Source organism: Eulemur rufifrons, chromosome 15 (assembly GCF_041146395.1).
Source record: "Eulemur rufifrons isolate Redbay chromosome 15, OSU_ERuf_1, whole genome shotgun sequence".
NCBI lineage: Eukaryota > Metazoa > Chordata > Mammalia > Primates > Lemuridae > Eulemur > Eulemur rufifrons.
The window spans coordinates 75,062,052-75,075,308 of record NC_090997.1 but is presented as its reverse complement, the minus strand read 5'-3'; the positions used below and the strand labels follow the sequence as shown (position 1 = coordinate 75,075,308).

The following is a 13,257-nucleotide window of genomic DNA, read 5'->3' as shown; positions in this document are numbered from 1 at the left end:
TTCTGGTGAGGAGCTACTCATCTGGAGGCAGATCTCCCCACAGCAGGAGCTGCCAAGTGGGAACTCCTGCACGGGGGCAGTGAGCATGGAGCTGGCCGGGCAGCATTTTGACCCCGAAGCTTCCTACCCACAGCCATGTGATGGGCCAGTGAGCTGCAGCTGGCCCCACTCTGTGTCCCATAGATACTTTCAAGTGTCCAGGAACCACATGGTGCATGTGTGTGTTTGTATGTGGTGTGTTACAGATTGAATTCTGCCCCCCCCCCCCCGCCATTCATATGCTGAAGGCCTGGCCCCCAATGTGACTGTATTTGGAGATGGGCCCTTTAAAGAGGTAATTAAGGTTAAATGAGGTCATAGGATAGGCCCTACTGCCCTACTCCAACAGGACTGGCGGAAGAGACACAAAAGACAAAATCCTTGCGAGGACTCAGCAGAAAAGTGCTGTATTCAAGCCAAGGACAGAGGCCTGAGGGTAAATCAAACTTGCAAATACCTTGATCTTGAACTTCCAGCCTCCAGAACCATGAGAAAATAAATCTCTGTTTTTTAAAAATGCTCACTCTGTGGTATGTTGTTATGGCAGCTCTCACCAACTAATCCAAGGGGGAAGGAGAGTCCGTATCTATTTGGGATCTCTGCTCTGAGTTGCTGTCATCTCCTGGTAGGCACAGCAGATGGCAGTAGTGTCCTGTGAGTTTGCACAGTCAGCTAGCCTGCTAGGTAGGCTGTGGCTCTGGCTTAGATAATTAATGGGTCAGAGATACAAACTTCAAGGTTCAGGCTTTTTCATTGGGGAAGAAAACCTTTGCATTAAAGTGTCTGCCATGATCTAAATGTTTGTATGTCTGCAAAATTCATACATTGAAACCTCATCATCAATGTGATGGCATTAGGAGGTGGGGCCTTTAGGAGGTGATTAGGTCATGAGAATAGAGTGCTCATAAATGGGACTAGTGACCTTATAAATGAGGCCCCTGAGGGCTGCCTTGCCCCTTTCCACTGTGTGAGAGTACAGTGAGAAAGTGCCACCTATTAGCCTGGAAATGAGCCGTCACCAGACACGGAATCTGTTGGCGTCTTGATCTTGGACTTTACAGCCTCCAGAACTGTGAGACATCAAATTTCTGTTGTTTATAAATCACTCCATTTATGGTATTTTGTTATAGCAGACCAAATGGACAAAGACAGTGTCTGTATAAATATGAATCAAACTGGGCTCTAGAAAAAGTAAGGAGCTACTGATTAAAAGGAGAATAATTCTCAGGCATTTGATGTGCCTGAGTCTGACTCCCTCTATTTCAGTGATGACTTATTGCTATTTCATGGAGCCTAAGCTTGAGTCTGTGCTCATGGAGCTTGAACCCTCTCCATTGCTCACTGGACATTTCTGTCTCTTTCTCGGAGGCTCCCTGGGTGCACTTGTTGCTGTGAGACCTAAAGTATCAGAACTGAGCACATAGCTGGTTAGCTTCATATTGACTTCAAGAATACTTTATTTGTCCAGTTGCCATAATTGGGCCCTTATCTCCACAGTCCATTCTCAGCACATTACAGAACCAAAACTCTCCTCCATCCCTCATAAGGCTCGTGGGGATGGGGATGGAAACAACCAATTTGGCAAACAGATAGCTAGCACCTCCTCCTGTCACTATACTGCCATCAAGATGCTTCATTGCAAATCCATAGTAGCTAAAAACAGATACATAGACATCCTCTCAGTGTTTGCATATACATTAAACCTCTCCCTTACTTCAGGGTTTGCTTTCTGAGAGGACTTTTTTTTTTTTTTTTTTTTTTTTTACTTTCATCAAGCTATTTAGGGATTAAGATAATTTTCTTTATGAGGTAACTCCCAAAAACTAGCCAGAAATTTCAAACCTTCTTTATAGCAGTGGAAGTCATATGTCAAGGAAGTGTCTGGAAATGAACACACAGACAAGTGACCAAGACAACATAATAGGTGGATAATATCAGTTCAAAGCATTGCACTCCACAAATGCTCATAATTGTCTGAATGTGTGTGAATGACCACAAGTAAAACTGGAAGTCACCAAAGACCACTGGACAGGGAGCCAGCCCAAATAAGCATCTTATCGAGGCTGTTTCCTAATCCCATGAACATCTAAGGCAATTGTCAGTCTACTTGGATATAAAATTTTTTTAAAAAGTTCGTATCTTGGTCACTGAGCAATAAGACTAAAATTAGTAAACTTGTCTATGAGAAGTCTGCTTGTATTTTGGATCAATAAAGGTGGATAAAGTGTTGTGGTCAAATACATGTAAAGACACACACATTATTTTTTGGAGTCTTTTGGAAAGAAGCTTATTAGATCCTTGAGAGATAAACTTGATCTTCCAGAAGATATTGGTGACTTCAAATCTCCTTATATTTACATGACTTTGGCTCAAACTTGATCTAGGACAGAAATCCCTATGGTAAATTCCCTGGAATTCTAATTCTCCAGAATATTAGGATTATTTACAAAAAAAGGGTTCTGGGGTCAAATATTTGGAAGACTTGTATTGACCATAATTTTAACTTCTATAAATTGATGTTTTGAAATCTACAAAATAGCTACTAGCTGTTCCCAGGTAGGCCCTTGTTCACCCAAAAACATCTGGAGACTTTAGATAGCCCTTGTTGTAATAGTAACAGTGAACATGAATTTCATGGGTGCTGCCTTCAAACATGCCTAGCCCATCTTAAGTCTGCCTATCTTGCCTCACCCATTCCTTCTCATGGAAACCACAACAAATGTTCTTCTCTCTCTCTCTCTCTCTGCCTCATGACTGACCCTGGTCCTTCTTGTGAGTGACCCTGCATGGCATGTCCCTGCATACTCCAGGGAACTGTGAGTATAATAAAACTGGGAAACTCTTTCTGATTTCTCCCTTTGGTTTGTGTCTAGCCTCACTATAGCTCACTCAAATTAATATGGTTAAAACAAAACTGTGGATTAGGAAAACATGCACATATTTATTTATCTCAGTACTCTCAGAGATGTTAATACGTAAATGTGTAAAGTGTCACTGTCAGACTTACTTGACTTTGAAATCTATTCTTGAGCAGAGTGTTCTGTGTAACTAGCATTTCTAGGATCCCCTTTGAGAGGTGCCATTATGGAGAGATACTAATTATCCATGTGGGAGACCTGGGGTGTCAATAAGTATTGTATGAAGATAAAAATGCACTAGCATGATTGTGAAATGAAATCAAACATTATAGTCTAGGGAAAGCCCAACTTCCCTACAGAAATTAAACTGTGGACTTTTGCTTCATCAAGGATTTGGCACACAGATATTGAATGGTATATCTGAATGACCTTATGTAGTTTGTGGAGTCCATACATTTAAAAATCCATATATCTTTTGCACTTCCTAATCTTTGAAATTTTTTTTTTGTCCATAAGACAATTGCTTACTAGATGTCTTCTCTTGTATAGTCATTAGGTATCTCAAACTCAACCTGTTCAAACTGAACTGGTGATCTGATTCCCATTCTACTTCTCAAGTGGTATTTCCATCCACTAATGCACTCATGCCAGCACTCAGGAATCTAAGAGTCTCCTCCCTCTCCCTTACTGCAGTACCCACCCAAAGCCCATCAAGCACAGCAATTCAGCATGTGTCAAATCGTATACATCCTCTCCATCTCCAATACTGGTCTGAGTCCATATCCTCATCATTTCATACTGCAATCATTTTCATGTTGTCTTCACTAGGGTTCCTTTCCCTAATCTTTGTCCTTCCCAAGTCTTTCCTTCGTACTGATGCCAACATAATTTTTGTAAAGTACATTCCTGATTATGTTCTTCTCTTTTTGTAAATTACCTGCCAATTGATTTGCCATTGTACTATACAAACTAATACTCTTTCATACCTATTTTTCTACTATCTCATCCATGCTTGCTTTCCCAGTCTTCTGTGGGTGTCTGCCTCTAGCACAGGGCACAATTCACATTAATTTAGTTGTGATATGTCTTGGTGCTTTTTCACCTTTTGCCTAGGACCACCTCATGTTCACACCAGCTTCCCAGTAAATATCTATTCATCTTTCAAGACAGAGCTCAAGAGTGTTTTTCTCTATGAAAACTTTCCTGATTTCTTTTCTTTCTTTACCCACTATACACTCTACAGAGTTTTATTTTAGGTACTTGTTCACATGTCTGCTTTTGCCTCCTAGTTGACAAGTTTGTAGAGGTAAAATATAGTGTATGACTCATCTTAAAATTTTCAAAGCTTGACATAGCACTTGATACATTCAAGAGTGTTTTACAAATGACTATTTAGTGAAAGGACCACTATTTTCTTTGGCACATAAAATAATATAAATTAGGTACTATGTATTCATGACTTTCTATCATGTATGAGTATGATTGAAAAAGCGCCTCCTCTAGATTAATCACCTAATACTGCCTCTTTTTTTCCAGTATGATTGGAAAGTAAAAGAGAAACATATTTCTCTTTGGATGTTTTTCTCAAATCATTAGTGTATTCTCACTTTCCTTTTTCATCACAGTCTTAAAAACCCACTATTATAAATATTTTTGGAAATCAAGAAAATGATTCCCGATTCTGATTTTTCCTCTGAGTAAATATAGCTGCATGAACAAATATCCATAATAGTACCCAGACAGAAGAGAAGTACTTTTTCCAATCCTCCTATTTCAGATCCTTAGGGGCAAGGAAGGATTGAAACCTTCTACTCTCCATGTTTGGAAGAGCAGAAGACAGTGGAGCCACTTTGAGGCTTGTAAGAGGGTATCAGGGTATCACTGTCTAAACATGGGATCAAGTCAACTCTGACACAGATTTCTAGCCATTTTGTAACAATTAGTAGGAAGAAAAAGGACATATAAAAATTTGATTTCCAAGAGACAAATTCTATGCATTAATCTTAAATCAGTTTTTATGAGAAATTTAGTAATCATTAGAAATTATTGATTTTTAGAATTTGTAGTCCTGGGTGAAACTGATTAGTTACCAATACCTAATTGCTATAAAAAGAGAAGAGTCAAGTTAACCACATTTTAAAATCACTTCCATCTCCATTCTCATCTTTATATTCCCTACTAGAATTATTATAAGAGGAATAGATTTCAAAAATGTCTCTCAACAACAACAAAAAAAGGTAGCATGTTTCCAAAATGGCTGCTTCTCCATTTCCTCAATATGCTGGATACTTTTATAAAAAACACTTTAGCCAGATTGGCACAAAAGGCTTATTTTCTGTTCTAATGCTATGTTGTGGGATCTCGTCTGAGGAATAGGAAAGCTAGGTAGGAGGCAGTAAAGAAGATGCTTTGAACTTGAAAGAAACAGAATAGAGCTTTAATACTTACAGCTGTCCTCTTCTTCAGTTATACATTTCACAACATAACAGGCGTAGATGAACCCTGCCAGCTGAAACAAAACAGAGGTGCTTTAGACATCAGGCAGAGGCAACGGAACTGGGCCTCACTGGGGAGCGGCTTTTCAAAATTAGGCAGTTTGCAACCAGACTCAGGGCTTCAAAATGGTCCATGAGATTAGATCTCCACTCCAGCGTGGATTCTTGATTTAAGTGATGTTGATCTGTCTTACAAATAAATCTATTGCTCTGTTTTTCTCTGATAGGCTTCTATGTGTAAGATTTGTTAATTGCTGGGGAATCTAAAACAAACTATTTCAGATGCAGAAAAAAAATAATTATAGCCATTCATTAATGGATTAACACTTTCATTTGTGCCAATCAACTTCTAATTTACTCTTCATTAGCTTGGAGCCTAAGATTTTAAAATTGGATTCCCACAGGCCATCAGAAAAATGTTAAGGAGATTCCGTGATATGTTGCATGAACTCTGTGTAAGTAAAAGAAACCTCTTATTTGGACCTGTAACAGAAACCAGGGCATACTGAGCATAATTAAGATGACATATAACAGAGAAGTGAGGAGGTAGACACCTGTAAGCAAGGAGTATCATCAGTGCATTGAATTTAGGATTACACACATCATCTCATCCTTTCTGAAACATCCTACAAAAAGGTCCCTGTGGTCAGTGAAGTCTTTTCTCACTGAAATTGGTTCCTGTAGAGGCACACAGCAAAGTCATTTGATACCTATCCCCTTAGATTGAGTGGTTTTATATGCCTTAATATCAATATAATATTTATTTAGTCAAAGTGTGAGCACTGGGCAAAGGAAACAGATGAATATAATATAATAATATAATCAGTGGGTAACTTTTTTTAAAAAAAATAATCTAGTTGGGGGAATCCTTAAAGGTATTTCCTCCGAACAGTGATGAAGATTATTCACAATGACATTTCAGACAGGCATTGATCTGGTTGAGTACTGATCTCACATGATAATATTTAGTGTGGAGAAGGGAACATTAGGAAAGGCTGCAGTCTTCAATCAGAAAGCTAAAGCACAGGGGAAAAAGGAGCTGTTGTGATAAGCTTAATGAAGTTGTTTTTCATTAGGTGACAGCGATCTTCCTGAGGATATGAGCGGAACGTTTTAAAGTCAGAGGGTACATTAATAGGTGTTTAGTGACTGTAGAACTATTTGGAGACAAAGAGGGGTCCAGTTAAAAATAACTTTATAAAATCTCTAATTTGGGTTTGAGGGAGACAGCATGTTCTGGCAGATTCTAACTATCTTCCAAAGAGGACTCCCATGCGATAAAACAGTGGTCATCCTGGACAGAAGAGGAAGCAGCAGTAACCGACCTTGCGCAGGCACAGCTGGGGACGAAGACCTATGCAACACATTCTTCAAGGATTTTGTTTTTGGATCCTGGATGAGAGGGGATGTGCACCTCTTGCTGTTCCATCCTCACATGTGGTATTTGAACTAGTACATATCACTGAGAGCTAAATGTGAAAATCACTGATGCTATCTGTATTACCAGAATTAGTTTTCTTTTCAAAAAATGTTTTAGAAAAATCATCAAATCAGCCTGTTTCTCTTTGAATTATAATTAACATTGGAAATAAAATAGTGATAGTAAGAACTACTTCCTTATATAATAGAGTCATCAGGATCATTGTTTTTATGAGACTTATTTTTAGAGTTCAGAGAGCTAGTTAAAAACCAGGGTCTCATATTTGGCTTTAGCAAAGAGTTTGATTTGACCAAAGAAGAAAACACATAGGATCTGAGCATTTTCATGGGTACTGGAAAAGCAGAGACTGTACTAACACTTCTTAGTCTTTTATCCACAAGGACCCGTGAAAGTGCTCTTTTCCTTGAGTGACAGTCCCATGGGTTGTTTGTCATTAGTGTTTGTGGCTATGGCTAGGTCAAGAGCCTATGGGTTTGGTTAAAGCACTTGGGTACTGCTTATACTTCACCTCTTCCTCCACATTAAGTCCTTACTGTATGTGGCTAAATGCTACATAATAGATTTATCAATAGTTTAGCTCTTCTTTTCAGTTTTAAACACTTGTTGAATTATTTGTAAAGCAATTTTCTTCCTAATCACAAACTTTCCTTTTGATTCTTACTTACCACTTCATTTCTTCAAAACTAAAGTCTAGGTAGCAAGCACTGACAAATTCTGAAATTCAGGGCCAATAAGTTTAAAGTTCTCATTAAAGTGTCACTAGATTCTAGATTAAGTGTACTCTCCCAGAATGCAGCTAAGTCACTGTATTCTGCTTGCTAGTGATCTTTTAATTGTATTCAGTTGCATTCTTTAACTATCAGGGGAGCTCCTTTGATATAAAAGTAAATCCTGCTGCAATTTGTTACACAACCTTGCTGATTAAGAGAACTTTAGCTTTTAATTTGGTCATCTTTAAATACAAATGGAAATTAGTTTCCCCCAAATTAATCAAAATTCATAAACCCTGCTATCTTTCAATTTTCCTACACCATATAAATTTTTAATTTAATTTTAACTCCCCAACAGCAATTTATAAAATTTACCTGCAGAAAACGGGCTTCAAATCATGTCTAACAAGCCTGAATGCCTCCTATAATGTGCAACTCTGCTAATTGCTCCCAGGGCGACAAAGATGAAATAAACCAGGGTTTCTAAACCTCAGTACCATTGACATTTTGGATTGGGTAATTCTTTTTTGTGGGAGCTGTTATGTGTTGTAGGTTGTTTAAACAGTAACATCCTACAATCAACAATTGAGGCAACCAAAAATGTCTCCCAACATTGCCATATGTCCCTTAAAAGGCAAACTTGCACCCAGTTAGAGCCACTGTTTTAGATTTAGTCCTAGCCTTAAGCAATTTGCAATCTTGTAGCAGGGATACATATAATTGTAATTTGAAGTAGATTTAGATAAATTGTGAGAAGGAAGGAAAAAAATTGTATGTCTACTAAGTGACAAACAGTAAACTGGATGCTTTCATGTGTTAGCTCATTAATCATCACAACCAACCTTGGAAGAATGTTATTTGTATTTCTGCAGATGAGAAATAAAGTGGGACTTGTTTTTCCAAAATGAGATCATCAAGCAGGAAAGGTACGGGTTATGTTCAGGAAAGAGCCAGTCGTGACATCTGACAAGAGTTTGGGGACCTCATACTAGAGAATGGAAATCAAAACTGTAAGGCAGATTAGGGCTATGATTAGTAGGCTTCAAGTGCATATCAAATTGCAAATCTAACTATGCTATTTTTCTATGCAACATGCTTAAGGAGCACCACCTACCAAAGCATAAAATTTTTCATGGAATACAAATCCTTTTTGATGTGATATTTGACTTCCTTTCTAGCTTCACTTTCCACCACTCTTGGTCAGAATTGATGCCAGTAGTAAGCTGTCGGTAGTTTTCTGACATATATCAGGTAGTTTCTCTCTTGTGTTCCTTAACTCATTTCTCCATTCTGCCAACAAAGAATGCTGATGCCCTACACCTGCTCCATCCCCTCTCCACTCCACCTTGCACCTTGAGTGATTCTAACTCATTCTTTAAGACTGAATTAAAGTGTTGCTGGCCCCAAGAACTGGAAACCCATTTTCAGAGTAGGATGGAGCTTGATACTTTTGAGTTAGACCTTGAAAGATGGGAGGGTTTTGAGAGGGAATAAAGAAGGGAAAAGAGAGAGGTGGAGAGGACATCTTCCAAGCAGAGCTCAGAAAAGAGCTGGGAAGATATGGATTATGTTCAGACCCTAGTCTGAAGGAGTCTGGATTTTATGGATGGAAATAATGGGGCACAAAGCACAGAACAAAGACTCATGTTATTATAGGTCTGAGTATTTGCAATTGAAATAGAATGATTTCATTTTGTTCCTTATTTAAAGATGGCTGTAATAATGATGGATGGTACCTTTAGCATTATACTAGGCAAACACATAATTATTCACTTGTGATAAAACAAAATATTGCAGTTGTTTTAGTCTTTGGCATTCAAAGCAGAGCTAAATCTAAATGTTTTCATTTTTATTCATCTTTTCACCTTCATACATCTAATATGAGTTGTTCACATCTAATTCACCTGATAAGAAATTACATATCATCTTGATATCATTACTCACTGAAAGGAAATGATATTTTCTCTCTACAACTAAATCAGATTAAAATTCTTTTTTGTATTCACAAATGAAATTATGATTGTATGTCCCAGAAATCCACTTAGAAGCTAATAGATAAAAGGAAACTAAAGCCTTTTGGTAAGTATTTAAAAAGATTCAATTGTAATAACTTAAAATGTAACAACCTTAGTGTGTAAAACATTATATTTTGGACTTCTATTTCCAGGAATTTGGAGTCGTGGGAGGGATACTTTTTCCTATCCTTCCCACTAAGTACAACTGAAAACCCTGGACATTATATTAACATATATAACAAACATAAGAAGACTGTGAAAAGCGGAAAGGAGGCAGCCCAGCTAGGGACCTTGGGACCCAAGGAAGGACATTAGGGTGCACCATGTTTTTTTTTTTGTTTGGTTTTGTTTGTTTGGTTTCATATATACCAGACTTGGAATTGAAGAAGCCTACAACTCAGCAAACTCCAGTGAGCACAGATTTTAAAAAAGCCCCAACAAAAGCCTGCCCTTTCTAGCCAAAGCACCAGGAAAAAGGCAGCCTAGCAAGACAGAAAATTTTAAGACAACACCATCTCTTCTTTAGTCAACACTATAGGAAAACAATGACAATAACACACACAAGAAGAAACAAAACAAACAAAACACACACACACACACACACACACACACACTCCCCCTAAACAGCAGCAAAGAGTAGGGTGCAAAGACTTCCCCTCTGCCAAGCTGTGGTGTCCAAGAGGTCCAAGAGGGAGACTGGACTTTCATCCCTGCCAGGAAGTAAGAAGACTCCTCCTATCCCACCAATGCAGTATTAGTGGAGACCACATGGGGAATCCAGACTTCTAGCCTCACTCTGTACTAATAGGACAGCCCTCCCCTCCCCGCTTGGGTGGTAGAAGTGGAAGCCCAGTAGAAAATCAAGATGTTTACCTATGCCCAGCAGTAATGAGGCCAGTCCTCTCTACCCATGTGGTATTGGTGAAAGCCATCTGGGAGCAGTAACAAAGTCCTCTTACCCTTCTCAGCCATGGAGGCATCTCTGAGGAGTGAGTGGGAAACAGGAGCTTTGACTGCCTTCCAGCCTAAATGAAAAGCCCTTCCTACCTTGAGTGTCTGTGGAGGTTAAGTGAGGAGCCTGAGCTTCTGTCCACACTTGGCAGACATGAGTGAGCTTCCCTCCTTCTGCCAAAAGAGTATCAGAGCAATCAGCCAAAGCAGAAGGTTTAATTAAGATCTAGAATCTCACAACGTAATACCCAAAATGTCCATGTTTTGATTAAAAATTACTCTGAATGAAATAAGGCAATCAATAGAAGCCAACACAGAGGTGACAGAGATGTTAGAATTATCAGACAAATATTTTAAAGTAGCCATCATAAAAATGCTTCAACAAGCGATTATGAACACATTTGAAATAAATGAAAAAATTAGAAAGTCTCAGCAAAGAAGTAGAAGATATAATGAAGAATCAAACTAAAAATTTAGAACTGAAAAATGCAATAACCAAAATAAGAAAACTCAACAGAAGAATGGAGGTGACAGAGGAAAGAATCAGTGAACCTGAAGATAGAACAAAAGAAATGACCTAATCTGGTCAACAGCAAAAAAGTAGACTGAAAGACCTAAACTGAGCCTCAGCGACCCACGGGACAATAACAAAAGATCTAACATTCTTGTCATTGGGGTCCTGAAAGGAGAGGAGAAGGAGATCAGCGCTGAAAAAGTGCTCAAAGAAATTATAACAGAAAACGTCCTAAATTTGACAAAACATGTAAACTTATAAATTCAAAAAGCTGAACCCCAAACAGGATAAACCTGAAGAAATTCACACCAAAGTAGACAATATTTAAACTTTTCGGAAAAATCAAAGACAAAAATTTTGAGAACATAAACAGGTAAACATTTATGTACAGCCACTTAGAAAAACAGTTTGGAGATTTCTTAAAAACTAAACATGCAACTACCACATAATCCAGCAATTGCATTCCTAGGCATTTATCCCAGAGAAATAAAGACATGTTCCCACAAAAACCTGTATACTAATGTTTATACAATTTTTATTCATAGTAGCCCCAAACTGGACATAACTCAGATGTCCTTCAGTGGGTAAACAGTGAAACAAACTGTGGTACATTCGTTCCATGAAATACTACTCAGCAATAAAAGGAAAGGACTATTGATACATGCAACAACCTGCATGGATTTCTGTAGAATTGTGCAGCATGAAAAAAGTGAATCCCAAAAGGTTACATATGATAGGATTCCATTTATATAACATTTTTGTCATGACAAAGTTATAAAAATGGAGACCAGGGTAGTGGTTGCCAGGGACTAAGAAGGTCTGAGGGAAGTGGATGGGGCCGTAAAAAGGCACCATGTGGTATGCTTGTGGTGCCAGATCTGTTCTGTGTCTTGACAGTATCAATATTAATATCCCAATTGTGATTTTCTACTAAGTTTTCTAATATGTTACTATTTGGGGAAACTGGGTAAAGTGTACAAAAGAACTCTCATGTTACTTTATATAAGTGGGGATGGAGTACAATTCTCTCATAGTAAAAAGTTTAATTGAAAATATATTTTAGGGTCCTATTATTTATGTTAAAGAACTTTCATATTATAATTTCTAAATTATAAATATATTTAAACAAGGTAGATATACTTGTTTTCTTAAGAACAAAGACACATATTAATTTTTGAGCCTTTATACCAACATGGAAGTCCATGGTAGTTTTTAATGTTGATAAAACATAAAATTATATTCAACACTCTCTTTTTTGACTAGGGGTTGAGATGAGGCGTTAGCAAATACTACTTTTTTATCTGTCATTATCTCACATTCCAAATAAATTAGTTCTATGTTTTATTTCAATTAAATAATCCATTTTTGTTCTGAATTCATAATTCATCTGCTCTAACCAATGCTTTTTGTAATAGGAATTTGAACAGAAGGGTATTATGCACACACAAAGTATAATTTCAAGTTGCAGATAATTTTTACTTGCTCTTTTTCATCTTATTCCATCTACATAATTTGAGATTGCTTCAGCAAAGGATTCTAATGTGATTATATCAGTATTATTAATGAAGGTCTTTATATGAAGTATTTTATTATGGTGGGCTGGTATATCATCTCTATTGTTCACCAGATGATTCTTATCCCATCCTATTCCACTGGCTGTACTATTATGGAGCATGTTGCAAATTTTCTTCGCTACGAATAATCCAGGTGCAGTTATCAACCTACAATAACTCATGGAGGATTGCCTCTAGGGCTATTGTGAATGTTCACAGCCTACTGGGTCAGAAAAGCTTTTCAGAGGATCAGAAACATATCTTAATACCAGCCTTTAGGTATTGTGCTGCATCATCAAGCATGACTGCATTAAACACTTTTTAAAAGATTAAATAAAACTAGACGTACATGCAAACTTGTATTATCTACTTCAGGTTGGGAAACGGACTGAACTAAATGCCAACACTGGCTTAACCAATCATTCGCATTATAAATTTGTTCTGGTGCCTGGTAGATTTTGTTGGTCCAAACTTACCAAAAATTTACCAGAGTTCAGATGAGTCTGATATATTAGTAAAGTGGAAATAGGAGATGATATTCAGGCAGGGTAAAAGATGGCTAATAAAATTCAAATGTCATTATGGTTATACTCTTCTCAAAGTTTAAATATCACATTAGTTTTTAAAACTTTATTGAGAGCAGCAGTTCAACCGTCCTATACGTGTGCCAGTTGGGAGATG

At 37.7% G+C, this 13,257-nt stretch overlaps 1 protein-coding gene across 1 annotated transcript in view; it reads right to left on the bottom strand.

Annotated features, from left to right (window-relative positions):
- The window catches only part of NKAIN2 (sodium/potassium transporting ATPase interacting 2), a 168,931-nt gene that overhangs the window by 18,660 nt on the left and 137,014 nt on the right, over positions 1-13,257 (bottom strand). Inside the window, exon 2 of the mRNA XM_069488460.1 lies at positions 5,346-5,406. Coding sequence (XP_069344561.1) covers positions 5,346-5,406 — 61 coding nt within the window. The remainder of the gene's footprint in view (positions 1-5,345; positions 5,407-13,257) is intronic.